Below are 15553 nucleotides of genomic sequence, written 5' to 3'. Positions count from 1 at the left end.
TTGGGTGTCACCCCCGTGCCCTGTGCTTTGGTCCCTACAGCGCAACACATGCGGGTCCCAAGCAAGACATTCACCTACCTGTTTTAGAATTCTAAGTCACTAACACCAGAGGAACCTCAAAGATCATTTGCCCCAATCCTCAACTGGGGAAGTTGAGTCCTAGAAGGCTAATAACTGTAAGAATTCCTTACCGTTACGTAATGTTTGGAAATTACAGAATGACCCAAGGGCTTCTACTGATTAGCTAAGACTTACAATATCGCTCACTAAGTGCCTGGCACTATTCAAAGGACTTTACGATAAGAAGTCCTTACCTCAGCCTTGGGAGGTAAGGTAGTATTCGTGCCATCATCCCAAGACACAGAAACGAAGACATGAAGGGAGCTGCTGAGTGACAGAGTCGGCTGGCACGGGAAGGGGGCGGCCTGGCCGCAGAAGCTGTGTCTCTAACCGCTTTACAGCGTGCGCACTGCCTGCCACCATCAACACCCTGAAGATCAGAGCCACGTCCTGACGACAGGGTAGGAGGAGGGCCAGGAGAAGGGGCCACACCAGCCTAACGCACGGGGGGGGTCCTGGGCCTGACACAAGTTTCAGTACGCCCACAAAGCAGCAAGTGCCCCAGGCGGGTACAACTGGGCTTGTGGGAACCATGTTTGCTATCAGATGGAGTCATCCGAGGCAGGCGGGGCTCCCGGGAAAAGGTTTCCTGGAAAAAGATAGTACCAAAGATGACGTTGCAAAGCGGAAATGATCTGCAAAAGCCGTCAAACACCCAGCACCGGGAGGACCTCCATGCAAACGTGTGCAGCAGGAATCGACCAGACGAGGCCAGGCCCCTTGGGCTGCAGGAAGGGAAGCTCTGTGCCCCAGGATTCTCACGGCCAGCTGGGGAGGCAAGCAGGAGGCAGGTCCTCCCGGCCCCATTTAGCTGATGATTAACCAGAGGCTCAGGAAGTTCAGTGTCTTGCCCAAAGTCACACAGGTGGTGAGGAGGCGACTCATAACTTGGACCCAGGCCTTCTGACGCCAAGCCAAGTGCTCTTTGCAACGTACCGAACTTCACATTAAAAAGAACCAAAATGCCACCGTGCCTCACGATTTCGCAATGGTTTGTAACTTGCAAAACACATTGAACACACACACAGTCCCATCCGAGGTCGTGCTCCAGGGCCTTAAAGCACAGCCCAGACACCTGCGAACACTGGCGGGCAGGCCTGCTTCTGGGGTTACACAGGCCTGGGTGCAGCCACCAAATCTGTGTCGTGTTAGCTTGGCGATTTGAGACCAGGAGTATAAAACGGAGATGAGAACCCCTATTTCAAGGGCCACCGTGAGGGGTATGTAGGGAAAAACTGAGGAACCTATGCACAGGAAATACCCTCTCCGTGCCACCCCCACCCAGCCCCACGCCCCCACCCAAGTCTCACAGCCCAGTCCCCATCAGATGTCCTCCAGCATCTCTTCCAGGAAGGACCTGGAGCCCAGGTGTCCCCACTTCTCTCTTTGAGATTGTTTTCCCCTGGGGAAAACAGATGACTCAAATCATCTCTCTGAGGCGTCCCATGGTGTCACTCATAGAACTTGCTGGAACTAAGCTGGCCTGCTCCTCCTCACCTTCCTAGATGTGTCCAGGTCTTGAGTCCTCCAGAATTCTGGAGTCTTCTGTGCCCCCTAGGGTTTCGAAGCTCATCGCCAACCTGCCCCAACACACCCCCTCTAAGAACCAGAGCCCCTCCTGAGTGGAGGGGTTCTGCGCCTGCCACCTTGGCAAGGCCCAGAGAAAAGCCATTAAGGGTCATTACATTTTAGCATGAGCATTTTCATATCTAAATCCCCTCTCGTTTCAATAACTCCACATGGTGCTGTGGTTACTCTCATTCTACATTTGATGTGGGAGATTTTCTACAAGGAGAGGCTGTGATGTGGGGTCCTGAGATGATGGAGGGCCCCCTGCCTGGGATGGACAGACTGCTAGACCATCAACACTCATCACCCCCAGGGAGACTGCCCCTCGGCTTCCTGCCTTTGTTTTGGGAGTTCTACCCTTTCTGGTCCCCTGCCCTCCTAGCCCCTCCTAGGAGCCTTGAGACCCCCATCCCCACCCCAGTCTGTCATGCTAATATGCCCTTTGGGGGAAGTGAGGCCTCCACTGTCCCTGCTGAAGGCCATTAATTCCAGAATCACCTCTGGCCACCTCCTAAGTACCTTGCAAATGTGGGCCACCCTTACCTCCAGTTTGGTGGGGGCAGAACAGGAGCGGGGTGGGGCCTGAAGCTGAAGCAGCTGTACCCCAGGGGCCTCCCCATGTGAATCCCAGCCAGGGTGGTCACTACCTCGAGGCACCTTTGAAAAAGCCACTTTTCTCTTAGGCCTCAGTTTTCTTACCTGTAAAACAGTGACAGTGGTCCATATTCTATTTTCTAGGATTATACCAAAGACATCAGAAAACAGCTGAAAGCCCTACGTAAACCCTGAAGTTCAGTGTGGATGTAAAGAATCCTCCTTATGTACTGACCTTTCAAAATCACCTCCCACCAAGGCGCCATCAGGGCCCTGCTAGAACACCTCCAATGACAGGGACCTCACTTCCTTCCAGGGAAGCCCAAGCTTTCTGCCAGCAGCACTTGACCTTCGGACATTCCTAGTGAGTCTGTGGCTGGATGACAAATTACATTAGGAGAAGAAATAGCTTCTCCGTGAACTTGGCCACTCCTGTGTTCTTATATTGCCTGTTCTTTTTTTTTTTTTTTAATGTTTATTTATTTTTGAGAAAGAGAGATGGAGTGACGGAGTGCAAGCGGGGGAGGGGCAGAGAGAGGGAGGGAGACAGAATCTGAAGCAGGCTCCAGGCTCTGAGTTGTCAGCACAGAGCCCGATGTGGGGCTCCAACTCTCGAGAAGGGTGAGATCATGACCTGAGCCGCAGTCAGAAGTCAGGCGCCTAACCGACTGAGCCACCCAGGGGTCCCTATTGCCTGCCTGTTCTTATTTTCCTAGTAACGTTCCTTTTGAAAAATGCTCAGCTTGTCCCAGTGGAATAAAGTGACAGAATGACCTGGCCCTACGGGTAGTAATTGGCGTGGCAAGAAGTTCAGGCTGGCAGGGCCACGTGGCATGGGGAGAGGGGGTCGAGGACCCCCACCCCCACCCCAAAGTCAGGGCCTGTTGAGAGGGTCATCAGGAAGAGAAGAGCCTGTAAGAGGTACAGCCCTTCACAGGCCATCCTCAATCCACACGGGGGAAGCCCTGGGCCTCGTGGGGTGGGTGAGGAATTCCTTGGGTACCACCAAGACCGGGAGGGAGTGATGGGCCCCCTTGAACGGGCAGCAGGGGGCTCAGAGGACAGGCTGTTTCTGAGACCCGGGGTAGTGTGTATTTTGGAGTGGGGGAGGGGGCAGTCAGACTGTTTCTTACCCCCGCCCTCCCCACCACCACTTACACCGCAGACCGACCATGCCCTGTGGGGTGGAGGCAGATAAATGGTTTCCCTGTGCCCCCAGCCCTACCCCCTGGCTGCATACCCCTCACTCATCCCCTCCCTCAGAGAGGGATGGGGGTCAGGTCCCTGCCTGGCAGGATCCCCATCAGAGAGATAGTCCTCCTCCCCCTAGGAATGTGCGTGAAATCTCAGTAACTCTCTCCAGCTGGTCCTGACCTTGGAGGCGGCTCTGACAAACCCTGTGGTGGGGGTGAGCTTCTGGGAAAGTGAGCCTCTTCAGGATCCTTTTTTCTCCTAATGACAACTCAAGGTGTGAAGAGCCGGTGGGAGGGGCTGGGAGGCCTGGTGACACGGGGGAGAACATTCCAGATGGCCGAACATGGTGTGCAGAGTGCCATAGTCTCTCACACTGCACATGCTCACCCAGAGTGGGAGGCCCTGACCCCTTGTCCTAGAGCCCGCGCACGGCCCTACGCAAGTTGGGGTCTGTGGGTCACAACTGGCAAAGTATAGGGAAAGCTGAGGGCAAGGCTAAGAGGCCAACAGGCAGGATTAGAGCAGAGGTCGGAGCCCCGGCTGCCTGGGATTTGCCCAAGGAGCAGACATGTCCCTGCCCTCCTAGAAACAAAGCTTCCTAGCAGTAAGTAAGCACAGGCACCGGCTAAGGGCCTGAACATCCATTACCTCACTTACACCTGACAGCAACCCTGTTATTCCCATTTTACAGGTGAAGACACTGAGGCTCAGAAGGTTTCATAATTGCCCAAGATTATACAGCTACGTAAGCGGCAAACTCAAGACAGCTGGCCTGTCTTCCTCCGCAGATATACCTAGAAATGGAGGCAGCAGAGGGCAGGAAAAAGGCCCCAGTCAGGGTCCTCGAGGGGGCGGGTCAGAGCACTGCCATGAGGAAGGGGATGCCTGGGTTCCTGTCCCATATCCATCACCAGTGAGCTGCGTGACCCTGAGCATTTTCCTAAATTTCTCTGAGCCTCCACTTACCCACCTGGCAACAGAGGCAAAGGGGTGGAGGCTCAAATGAGATCATTGAAGTAAAAGTGCATGCGTACGATAAAAGTGATACGCCAGTGTGGCCTCGGGGGTAACAGGGCCCATGGGGTTTGGGTAAAGACGCCAAGCTTCCAGGGACCAACATCATCACTGTCATTATCAGCACCAACATCACCGTCAGCAACAACATCATCACCATCAATTTACATTTATTGAATACTAATAACAAAACTACTGACCACGTATTACATGCCAACTATGTGCCAATCACTGTGCCGAGCACCTTCCATAATCTGCGTCTGCTCGAGACAGGCGGAACGGAAGTCAGGCGCGAGGGAGACAAGAGGGAGGGCTACGACAACCTGGAGCCTCCAGGCTCCAACTAGGAGGTCTGAAGAAGGTGACCGCAAAGGGACCGCCACCTGGGTTCAGAACCTAGCAAATTCTGTGGCCGAAGAGAAAAGGCTATTTGCGCTAATCCTGATACACACCAGGGCAGATACAGGGCTGAAGTGCAACGCAGTCCAAGGCAGAGGGAGCGACCCGGAGCCCACCCCAGGGAAGAGACAGGCGGAGGACTCCCCCAGCTTCAACCCCAGCACCAGCCGAGGGCCACCTCAGGCTATAAGCTAACGGGCCAGGCCTCCTGCCTCTATAGCCCAAGGGAAGGCCAAGGCAGAGGCCTGGCTGAGTCCAAGGTAACCACTGGCTGGCTACATCAGTTCCAGGCCTCTGGGTGGGTTCCCTCACCTCCCTGGGTCAGAGGAAAATGCCTCCCGTAGGGGCCGAACTGGAGAAGAGAGGGATACGTCTGCTCCCGGGCAAAGGGGAGGAGATTTCCACAATCTCCAAGTGGGGCACTACAGCAACCACCCAGGAGTCCCAGGAAGGAAGAATTGAAAAGAGAAAAAGACGCAGAGAGCTGGAGCAAGCCGGAACGCACAACCAGGCTGTGCGAAGGGATGTGCGGCCCGGCAGGGAGTTCATGCGGGGCCCTGGAGGGCAGGCTGGGAGCTTGGTCTCGATGCCAAGGCCACAGGGCTACAGGGATACCAGTGCTGGTTCCCTAGTGCAGAGGGCTGTGCCAGAAGCTCCCTGCCCCTCACTGTCCCAGGCTCAGTGGTGCCCTGGCCTGTGCAGTCAGAAGCCCCCTATCGCCTGTGGATCAGGACCTGTATTCTCACAGTTGATATTCTGTACGGCGACAAGATTAAAACGGATCTTGGGAGCCCTGCCTCCGTCTGGCACTTAGAAATGCGGGGTACCCATGAGACTGCTGGGGGGCCTTCAGACCCTCCCGAGAGGGGAGAGTGGTCCAGAGCGCCCTTGCTCAAGCCCTTGCCACCCGCCTCTGGCCATCGGGAAGGAGCCACTCCTGCACACCTGGGCTGGGGAAATAGCCAGATGGACTCTGACCCACCAGGCAGGCCCTAGGCAGTATAAACAGCCCCTCCTCCACCGGCCTGTCCTACCTTGGGGCACTGGGGCCAAATCCAGACACCAGCCTCCTCTAAACTCCTGGTCCCCCAGAAACACCTGTTGTGCCTGCGTCACAGGATGCTGAGGGTGCCCCCCCCCCCCAGGACAGCTCTGTGAGCAGAAGGGCCGGGTGCTGCCCCGAGAGGCTCATTAAGAGGCAACCACAAGGGAGCCCTGGTCAGTCCAGCTCCTGAGAAGGCAGTGTTTCTGTCCCCAGGCAGGGGGAGCAGGAGAGAAGGTGCTACATCACTTCCGGGTAAAATCTAAACCTCTGAGTGGGGTCTGCCTCCACCCCTGCCCCAGATTCCTGTCCTGCCCGTCTCCCCTTGCATCCCATTTCCCAGCAGATCCAGTCCTTGGAATTTCCTTCATACAGCCCACGTTTCACACACGTGTCCCTGCACCGCTCCTCGCGCTGCCTTCAATTCTTGTCTCCTTTTCTCCTGGTAAACTCCTCGTACGCTTTCAAAACCCTGCTCAAAAGGCCCCTCCTGTGTGAAGCCATGAACTCCCGGAGCTAATCACTCTCTTCTCTACACCTGTCCTGGGCCTTGGACAGACTTGTTTTGAGGAATCACAAAAGACGGTGCTTATTTGTGTACATTTCTGACTCCCCCCCGAGCCAGGGGCAAGCCCCCCAGCACCTGTCACAGCGCTTGGCACCATAGAAGGTGCTCGGGACAAGTTTATTGAACTGAAGGAGGGGCAGTGGGCGGAGCAAGCGAGCAAGCTGTAAAGTCACTGACCTAGGGCGGGTGTTCAGGACCGCTGAGATCTGGCTGAGAGTCAGATTATTGAACATTGGGTGGGATCCGAGCTCCTCACACTCCCCACCCTGGGGCCTCAGGGCGGAGGGCAGATCTGGTTTGAAGAAGAGCCAAGAAGCCCCTGACCGTCCCTGGCCTGCAGCCCCCCAGACTGGAATCTAGGTCTGTGTTTATGTCCTACCTGGGGATTTCACTTGCTCAGTCAGAGGGCAGGAAAGCCAGGTGTGATGTCACCATGTGACAGGTGAGAACACGGAGGCTTGGAGATGTCACTGGCGTGGCCCTAGATACAGGCCAGAGGCAGGTGGTCCTTGGGGCCTGAGCCAGGGCGAGGGCAGGCGCTGCCTGGGGAGGGGCTCCTGGGTCACAGAGACACCAGGCCCTGCGGACAAAAGGAGAAAGAGGGATTTCAGAAGTCGACCTTGTCCGATTCCAGCTGTGGCGTTCCTGGCTGTGGGACTCTGGACAACCAACTTGACCTCTGTGAGCTTTCTCAGTAGGATAAGGCCAACACAACCAGCCTCAGCCCAGCACCCAGCCCGCCTCCCAGGAGATGCTCTCCGGATCCTCCTCCCTCGCACACTGATCCCCCCCTCTCCCAGGCCCTGCACTCCAGCCCCAGCCAGGCCCGGCTGCCTGTAGGTGACCAGCCCTGCCCTCAAGCCTGTGGAGCTGGGGCTGGGGGATGGATTCGTCCCGGTGTAACCAGAGAATGTCTGAGGGCTCAGTGCCAGGGCTCCAGCTGGGGCCAGGGCTGGGCCCCCACCTCACAGCTGTCAAGGGGAGGCTCAGACACAAAGCAACCCAAGGCGAGGGGGTCGGTAGGGATGTGTCTGCCGAGGGGGATGGGGGAACCGCTTCTTGCCATACGAGGGACCAGGATTACTAAGAAGACCCGCAGCCTCATCAGGGAATGTCAGACAGATGCAGGTTCTGGTGCCCACCCTGCCACTGACTGGCTGGGTGACCTTGAGCAAATTACTTAACCTCTCTGAGTCTTGTTTTCCTCCTTGAGAGTAACATTTATCTAATTTTACAGGCTTGATGTGAGGATCAAGCCAACCCCACATCAGCCCAGGTGCCGGGCCCAGACTTGAGGCCAATCTCTTCTCCTTGTCTTTCCTTAGTCTCCATTTCTCACTCTTCCTCTGCTATTATTTCTTCCACCAGGGGGGCACCCTCCAGGGGGATCAGGCAGGGCCCAGGGGCTCTTGGGATCTTGCACTCCAATTTTGTGAGGGTGGGACATGCAGAGAGGGCAGCTGGGTCCTGGCACCTTTGAGGCCTTGCCCACAGCATCCCACCCATTATGATCCTTTCCCCGATGCGCACACTGGCGCGTTCACAATCTCACTTACCATGTTGTTGTCTGTACTGTAAGCACGACAGAAGGCCCCTTAGAAGGACAGCTGCCTCCCTCTTCTGCTAAAGTGGCTCCAGAGTTCCAGGGGGAGGTCACCTGGAAGCAGGGAGCCGAGGCAGGGCCGATGTGAAACTGTCTCTCCCTCCTGCCCGCATTCCCCCACGGGGTTGCCCCCAAGCCCCATGGTGAGCTGGCTGTGGGAGGAGAGAAACCTGAACCGTGTGAGCCAGACCCGGTACCTGTGCTAATGCCTCTTTGTTCATTTCCCCCACTGCTCTGCCCACCCAGTCCTTTGAAGTGCCAGCCTGCCTCCGCTGTGCGGAGAGGAAACGGGGAGATAGGTTCGGGTTGTGCCCCCAGAAAGAGAATTCCCAGGTCCAGTGCAGAGGGGCTGAAGCCTCTGTACCCCCTGGTGGGAGCGGAGATTCCAAGGGACAGGCGGGCTCAGAAACTGCCAGCTGCCTTTGTTCAAGCGAGCATTGACTGATTGGTCAACCCTTCCGGAGAACTTCCCACATACTAGGTGCCGTGCAGAGGACTAGGGGGACAGAGGCTAACCAGACACGCATTCATGGTCATATCAGAAAAGGAAGACACCCATTCCAGCGAAGGAGAAGGGAGGGTTCCCCCAGAGGACTGGTTGGCCTGGCGAGGAGGGTGCATGAGAGAAAGAGCTTGGTGGAGAGAGGGAGCAGGGGACACGCCCCCCCACCCCACCCCCACCCCCACTCCCCCACCCCCCACTTCACCACCGCCACTGGGAACTGCAAGTAGCCTGGGTGGGCTGCACAAGCCGAGCCATGGGAAGCACTGAGTCACCTCCTCCAGAATGATCAGGGTCCAGGTCAAAGCCTTGAAGCTCAGACACTTCGCTGGGGCCACGAGGGCCTCTTGGAAAGTTTTAAGCAGGGATGTGGCCTGATGAGTTTTGATTTTAGAAAGATCACTCAGGCTCAGGGTGGAGAAGGGCTCAGAGGGGACAAGACTGGGAGCAGGGAGGCTAGGTCCGCAGCTCAGGGGATGCTGGCGGTGTGGACCGGCGGGGCGGCACAGGGAGCCAGGGAGGCGCAGCCGTACTTGCGAACTGTCCACGAGGCAGAAGGAAGATGAGTGGGACCCAGCGGCGTTCAGAGGCAGGGCCTGTGCCTCTCTGTTGCCCGGCACCAGAACAGTGCCTGGAACGCAGCAGAGGAGCAAAGAAGTGCCTGCAAAACCAAAGGAGAAGCAGAGTTGGAAGACGGCAGGGGAGGAAGCAGGAAGGTTTGAGGATAAAGAAGAAAGGCCAGGAAGGAGGGTGGGGTGGGTACTAAGATGCTACGGTTTGGAGCAAAGGGGGCAGGTTTGTTTAACTGATGGCAGTTATCCCCACCCAGGGGGCTGTGACAGTCAAGAAGAGACGGTGCTGGCACAGGGTCCAGGGTGTCTGGAGTCCCCATGATACACACAGACACTGCCCTCCCAATGGGGCCACAGCCCACCGGCTGGGGATGGACAGGAGCCCAGCCAGAGAGGGGCTGCAGACTCGCTGGGAGCCAGGCTGGTGCTGAGGTCTCCCCCGGGCACCGCCTCAGTCAGGGCACTGGGATGGAGCAGAGAGAGGCGGGTGCTTGTCAATCCCGCTTCAGGAAAATTGGCTCCGTGATGTTTATTGCAAACTGCAATTTAGCATCCCTATTCAGGTGCTCTTGTGTTTAATTATATATAATACGGTGCAGGGAGGAAAGAGGGGAGGAAGCATTTATGATTTTCCCACCAGTCCCTTCCTCCCTGCATGATGTAAGGGTCAGAGGTGAGAAATGGAGCCCAGCGGAGGGAGGGAAAAGAAAGCCTGGCGTGGCCGTGGCCTTGCATGCCAACCTGGGGCAGCAGAGCCGGGCCAGAAAGCAGCGTGTGCTCCCCACTTTCCTGCCATAGACGCCTTTCCAGCAGCCCCGTGGCGTCTTTGCCCTCAGGGACAGCCAGTGGCTCTGGCTCAGGCTGGGAAATCAGTCAACAAACCTTCACAAGCCCCCAGGACGCCTTGCTTTCCCAGGCCCAGAGAGATTGATTTGCCCCACCCACCACAGAGCAGGTGGTGAGGAGCTCCTGCACCCCAGCCCCACTCCTGACCGTGGGGCTAATGCTCCTGGGAGAACAGCCAGGTATGTCCAGACAGCCCCCGGGGCTTAGACGGAGGCCCTCTGAGTTCTTCAGCTTCCACGCTGGACAAACTTGGTTTGCCACCAACCCAGGGTCCCCCTGCAATCTCGGCGTTTCTGCCTTGCCTTCAGTCCTCCCTCCCTCTCCAGAGCTGGGAGGGCAAAGCACCAATTAGTTCATTTGCTTGTTTAATTGGGTAGGGAGGGGAAGAAAATTAAACTCCTCAACAGGAATCTTCCCTGCAGGGCCAGAGATAGAATTAGGGGGTGGGGACCCCCATCTCTGAGCACCCCTCTGCCTGCCCTGGCTCCCCACCCCCCACCCCCATCTCCATGCCCCAGATCCCCAGATCAGAGTCTGAGATTATGGGGCCCTGGGGAGCCAGAGTAGGAGGTCTACCCCACCCTAACTGGGCCAGCCCCTCCCAGAACTGGAGCGGGATGGAGGAGGGGCACGACAGGGGAGGGGGAGGGGGACCAGGCTGGGGCATTGCCTCAGGGTCTGGTTCTCTTGCTTTGTGCCCACCTCTCCGACTCCGAGAGTCCTCTCCCTCTCTTTCTCTCTCTCTCTCTCTCTCTCTCAACCTCTCTCTCTCTCCACCTTCCTCTCTCGGCTCTAGAAAAGCCCCTCCCCCAGGAAGACCCTGGAAATGTGGCCAGGTTTCTAGGGGGTACCGTGGCCATTGTCCTCATCCTTGGCGTGGCTCTTGCCATCTTCATACTGCATCACCGACAGCAGAAGAACCAAATGGAGCCGGACTGTGGCGGGTGAGTGTTGGCAAGCCCACCCATCTGCCCACCCAGACGCCCCCTTTCAGCTGCCGCTGCCCTTTCTGAGAAGTAGGTGTGCGATTATAATCCACGGTTTACAGATGAGGAAACGAGGCACACAGGTTAAATGCTTTACACACGTTTACCCCAGCCGCTGACAAAGGGTGAAGGCAAAAGTCCATGATGAACGGAATGTCAACATGTTAAGTAAAGACAGGATCAGAAATAGTATCATGCAAGCTATTTTGGAGCATGAGGTGAAAGGAAAAATCAGTAATACTAATCCTACTTTTTAAACTTTTATGTTATTTTTTTTCAAGTATTTTTATTTTTGAGAGAGAGAGCGAGCACACACACGCACGCACATGAGAGGGGGAAGGACAGAGAGAAGTGGGGGACAGAGGATCCAAAGCAGGTTCTGTGCTGACAGCACAGAGTCCAAGGTAGGGCTTGAACTCACCAACCATGAGATGGTGACCTGAGCCAAAAGCAGACACTTAACCAGCGAAACCACCCAGGCGCCCTTCTCCTACCTTATTTTAAAATGCTGGTATTTTGTTCGTCTTGGACTTTTTTGCATTAATTTTATTTTTAAATATATTGTATTCAACTATTATTTATCGTGATGACCGAGACTTCTGGGGCCCCCATAAGCTTTGCACTTGAGGTCTTGCTCCCGTCACCCTGGTCGTAGCCCAAATGCATCCTCGGGATTTCCCACTGTCCTCCAGGCCAGGACACCGGAGTCTCACACGGTTCCCACACCCGGGCTGGAGGGAGGGACAGGCTGGGCTGGGGGCAGAGATGCCCAGGGAGATAGGAGGGGCACTCTCAGCCTCCACCCAGCTATGCTGAGTAACCGCACCCCAAGCTCAGACCATCTGGGAAGCTGCCTGGGAGCAGAGCACTGGGGGGCCGTCAGGGACCAGGACTGTCAGATGGCCTGCCTGGAACAGAATCCCCTATGTGAGCCTTATTCTGTTCCCCCAGGACTTCAATGCCCTCCTCCCAGAAGCTGGAGCCTCCCCACCGCAGGCAGAGCCACCTTGCACCTGAGGACATCCAGGTGGGCCTGCGGCCCTGGAATGGGGGGCTGGGGAGGAAAACTGGGAGATGGCCACCTGAAGGCAGAGCCCTCCCACATGCATGGGCCTCTAACCAGTCCCCAGCACGGTGCTAGCCCTGGCCAGTTCCCAAAAGGCCAGGCCTGGGTGAGAGGCCGTGGCCCAGGCTTTCCCCTCCCCCTACAGAAATGACAAACTAGGATCCTCCCTCCCTGCCCAGGGCCCACAGGGGAAGCTCTTCCTCCACTGCTCGGTGCATTCATTCATTAAAAACAAAAAAAATCAAGTACCCAGCAGATGCCTGTCCCTGTGCTGATCACTTGTGCCTCCCAGACAGCCACGAGCGTGGTGAGTGCCAGGATGGGGATGCATGGGAACCAGACTGGGGGGGGGTCCAAGATGGCTGCAGGGAGCAGGGTGCAGGGAATAGGCCGGGTAGCCAGCCGCTGGCCTCCTTCTCTTCCAGATTCTCCACCTGGAGCCAGGGAAGCAGCAGGTGCAGCCGGAAGAAAAAGAAATGCAACAGCTGGTCCTGCAGACCCCCTACTATGACCTGGGAACCTCCCCCTCCTACTGCCCCTCGGTAAGGACCACCGAACCTCCGGGAGGGTTCCCCAAACCCAGCTCCATTCAGCCTGGCCACGAGCCCAGCTGCCTAGAGGGAAAGAGGGCAGAGGAAGCCCAGGAGCTGGGGCAGGGAGGGCACAGGTCAGCCCACTAGGGAGGGGAGGGGTGGCCCTTCATGGTGGCAGCGGGTTCCCTGGGCAAAGCGGGGTCTCGGATGCTGACAGACCAGGGCAGGAGAGTGGGGCTCCCAGTGGGGTGGAACCCCAACCTGAAGCCCAACTCTCTCTCCCCCAAGCCCCGCCCTCCATCTCTGCGTCCTGCACCCCAGTCCTCCGTCCTGCCAACGACCACCCAAAAGCCAGCAGCGGCCCCTCCCCCTGGCCCCACTCCCAGCCGCTCAGAGGGCCGGCGTCCACTTGAATGGCTGCCATCTCTGCCCACAGCTTCTGCCTTTCAGCAGACATGGGGGCTGGGGCGGCCCCTAGACGGCACCAGCCCAGAGACCCAGGCCAGACCACCTGGGCCCAAAGATAACACATTCTCTCCTGGCACTGGTGGGAGAACCAGGCCTTTGTCTTCAGGGCACAGCCATCCTCCCTCTCGGCTGGGAGAGCCAAAGTGAGCCCATCTTGAGATGCCAAATCCAGCCCCTGGTGGGGGTAGCGTTCCCAGGATGCCAAGCCCAGAGGACCAACCTAGCCCCTACCCTCTGATTCTATGCAGGGGGTAAGGAGACCCCCAGCCATTTATTGTTCCTCAACCAGCCTAGAGATTTGGAAGCGAGCTAGGACACACTGGGGACACAAAATCCGCTCCTTAGACAGCAGCTAGACAGCCCCTTCCCAAGTGAGGGTGCACGCCCAACCCTGTGTCCCAGGCTGCACTGCATGGTCCTGTCAGTTCCAACAGAAGGGATCATAATGGCGGCGTGAGCAGTTGCTATGTGGAGAGGTTCCAAACACTATTCTGTTCAACCCTCAAAACAACCTACGTTGTTAAGTCCTGTTATCGCCCCATTTTCTAGAGGAGGAAACTGAGGCTCAGTGGAGTTGCGAGGTTTGTCCAACATCACCCAGAGAGCACTGGGAAAAGCATTATTCAAACCCCTGGTCCTCTGGCTCCCAAGTCCAGGCCCTAACCACGCAGCAGCCACTAGGATGAGCAGACCGGTGGGGAGTTCACCTAAAAGCAGGAGCCTCGAGACTTGCGGAGCCTCCGGGTGGGAACCAGCTGATGCAGAGCATCCTTCAGCCCCAGGCTTCCTGTCTGAAACAGAATGCCCAGCTCTACTGCCTGGCTGTCCCTCAGCTCCAGGGACCCAGAGAGCACACAAGCCAGCCCCTGAGAGCTCGGGTCTGGCGTTCTGAGTTCAGTATTGGGTGTCACTTTGGGCCACCCAATAAACACAGAGATTCAGCTCACCCACCCCTTCCTCCGGACGGTGAGAAAGGACATTCTTCCCAGGCCTGAGCATGGTTAAGGTAGGAGGGAGTGCAGGGACCCTGATATTTCCAGAAAGGAGAAAGCCATGCCCTGTTTAGGATTCTCCAAATCAGCCTCGCTCCTCAGCTCAGGCCCTAGCCAAGGATCCGTAAACTTGTCAGAGCCCTGGATGGACAGAGAAGGGGGGAGGGAGGGAAATAAGCAGAAATGGGGGTGGGGGGAGGGCTGAGGCACAGGGGGGGAGAGGCTAGTGATTTAGAAAGTCACGGAAGCCTCCAACGGGATCCCCTGAAGAGGGGCCCAGGCTCGGCATAAAAATCGCTGTGATGTAACGGGACAGCTGCAGCTGGCTGGCCCCAGTCCCCACTAACGACTTCCCAGTCCTGGGCTCTGACTGCTGCCCCCTCAGCCTGGCACGCAGAGCCCTCCCTGGGGGCACAGGAGGGGCCGGACAGCTCAAGGACAGCCCCACCACCTCAGCCCCCCACAAAGCACACTTACACACACACTTACACACTTACACACACACACGCCCTCTCTCGTACAAGCCCCTCACCCCAGGACAGCCCGCCTCGGCCCCGCACCCCCAATCACACTCCCCCCTGCAACCTCTCTCCTATAAGCTCCAGGCCTCGGCACGTGGCTCCGACCCTGTCCCCTCCCTTCTAGCCCTCCCTCCCCGGCCTCTGCTCATATCGGATTGAAGGAAACCCCGACTGAGCTTGTGCATTCAAGAAACACAACAAGACCACTTGGGACACAGAACAGAGCGAGCCAACCTCTACCCATCAGCCACGGCGCAGACGGGGCCAGATGATGGGGACATCTACGGTCCCGAACCCAGAGGCCACGCGACTAGGGCACTGGGGTGGATGCGTGCGCACGAGAATGGCCTGTAGGGTGGCGTAGGGAGGTCAACTCTGGTGTCCCGGGGAGGCAGTGGTGTTGTCGCCAAAAGAAGTGTAATTCCTTTTGGCTCACAGAGCAATTACCGGGCCGGGAGAGGATTTATCCCCGGCGCTCTGGCCTGTTGGCAGTGCAGCTTGTATACAAGTCACATTATTGATGTCGTCATCAATTCTCCTTCCCAACAAGTGGTGAGAGGGAGCCAGGCAGAGAGCATGCACTGTTCGCAGAAGCAGGGCTGGGGAGGAGAGAGAGAGGGCTGCAGGGGGTCCAGGGGCCCAGCAACTAGAGCCTGGGCGGCCCAGTCCCCGTGCTGCACACACACCCAAGGGCACTGACCAAGATGGCAGCACAGCCCTCAATTTCTATCAAGGTTCCTGGGCTAGGAGTCTACTCACGTGGCAGGTACCATTTGAAGAGCTTGGTGGCTCCGGAGGCTAGAACTCAGGAAGGCCTCCCAGAGGCTCCAGAGCAGAGCCACGAACTCTAGGAGAGCCAAGAGGAGGAGACATTGCCTTGTCTCGAAGGAGAGACAAAGCCCAGGCTCAGAGCAGAAGACTGGACACAACGACCTTTGGAGGGACGGAGTTCTGAAACTACTGT

At 57.2% G+C, this 15553-nt stretch overlaps 1 protein-coding gene and 1 long non-coding RNA gene across 5 annotated transcripts in view; one reads left to right on the top strand and one right to left on the bottom strand.

The window, feature by feature from the left end:
• LOC121035522 (uncharacterized) overlaps positions 1-15553 on the bottom strand; it is a 107535-nt gene that overhangs the window by 10168 nt on the left and 81814 nt on the right. For both annotated transcript variants that reach the window (XR_005792927.1, XR_005792928.1), the window contains 3 exons: positions 9139-9266; positions 8057-8157; positions 6880-7080 (listed from right to left, as the gene is read on the bottom strand). This is a non-coding gene — a long non-coding RNA (uncharacterized LOC121035522). The remainder of the gene's footprint in view (positions 1-6879; positions 7081-8056; positions 8158-9138; positions 9267-15553) is intronic.
• Positions 1-15553, top strand: part of NECTIN1 (nectin cell adhesion molecule 1) — a 93886-nt gene that overhangs the window by 71855 nt on the left and 6478 nt on the right. The window contains exons 6-9 of one of the 3 annotated variants that reach the window (XM_040483317.1): positions 10820-10967; positions 11961-12036; positions 12501-12617; positions 12897-13332. In XM_040483317.1, the coding sequence (XP_040339251.1) occupies positions 10820-10967; positions 11961-12036; positions 12501-12617; positions 12897-13223 (668 nt within the window). In that variant the 3' untranslated portion in view covers positions 13224-13332. Of the gene's footprint in view, positions 1-10819; positions 10968-11960; positions 12037-12254; positions 12366-12500; positions 12618-12896; positions 13333-15553 lie in introns of those variants that run through there. The other 2 variants (XM_040483319.1, XM_040483320.1) reach the window with 2 other exon arrangements.

This window comes from Herpailurus yagouaroundi, unplaced genomic scaffold, assembly GCF_014898765.1.
Source record: "Herpailurus yagouaroundi ecotype Mexico unplaced genomic scaffold, PumYag 161, whole genome shotgun sequence".
Lineage (NCBI taxonomy): Eukaryota > Metazoa > Chordata > Mammalia > Carnivora > Felidae > Herpailurus > Herpailurus yagouaroundi.
Note: the sequence above shows the minus strand (reverse complement) of the source record. Positions and strands in the feature narration are given on the sequence as shown.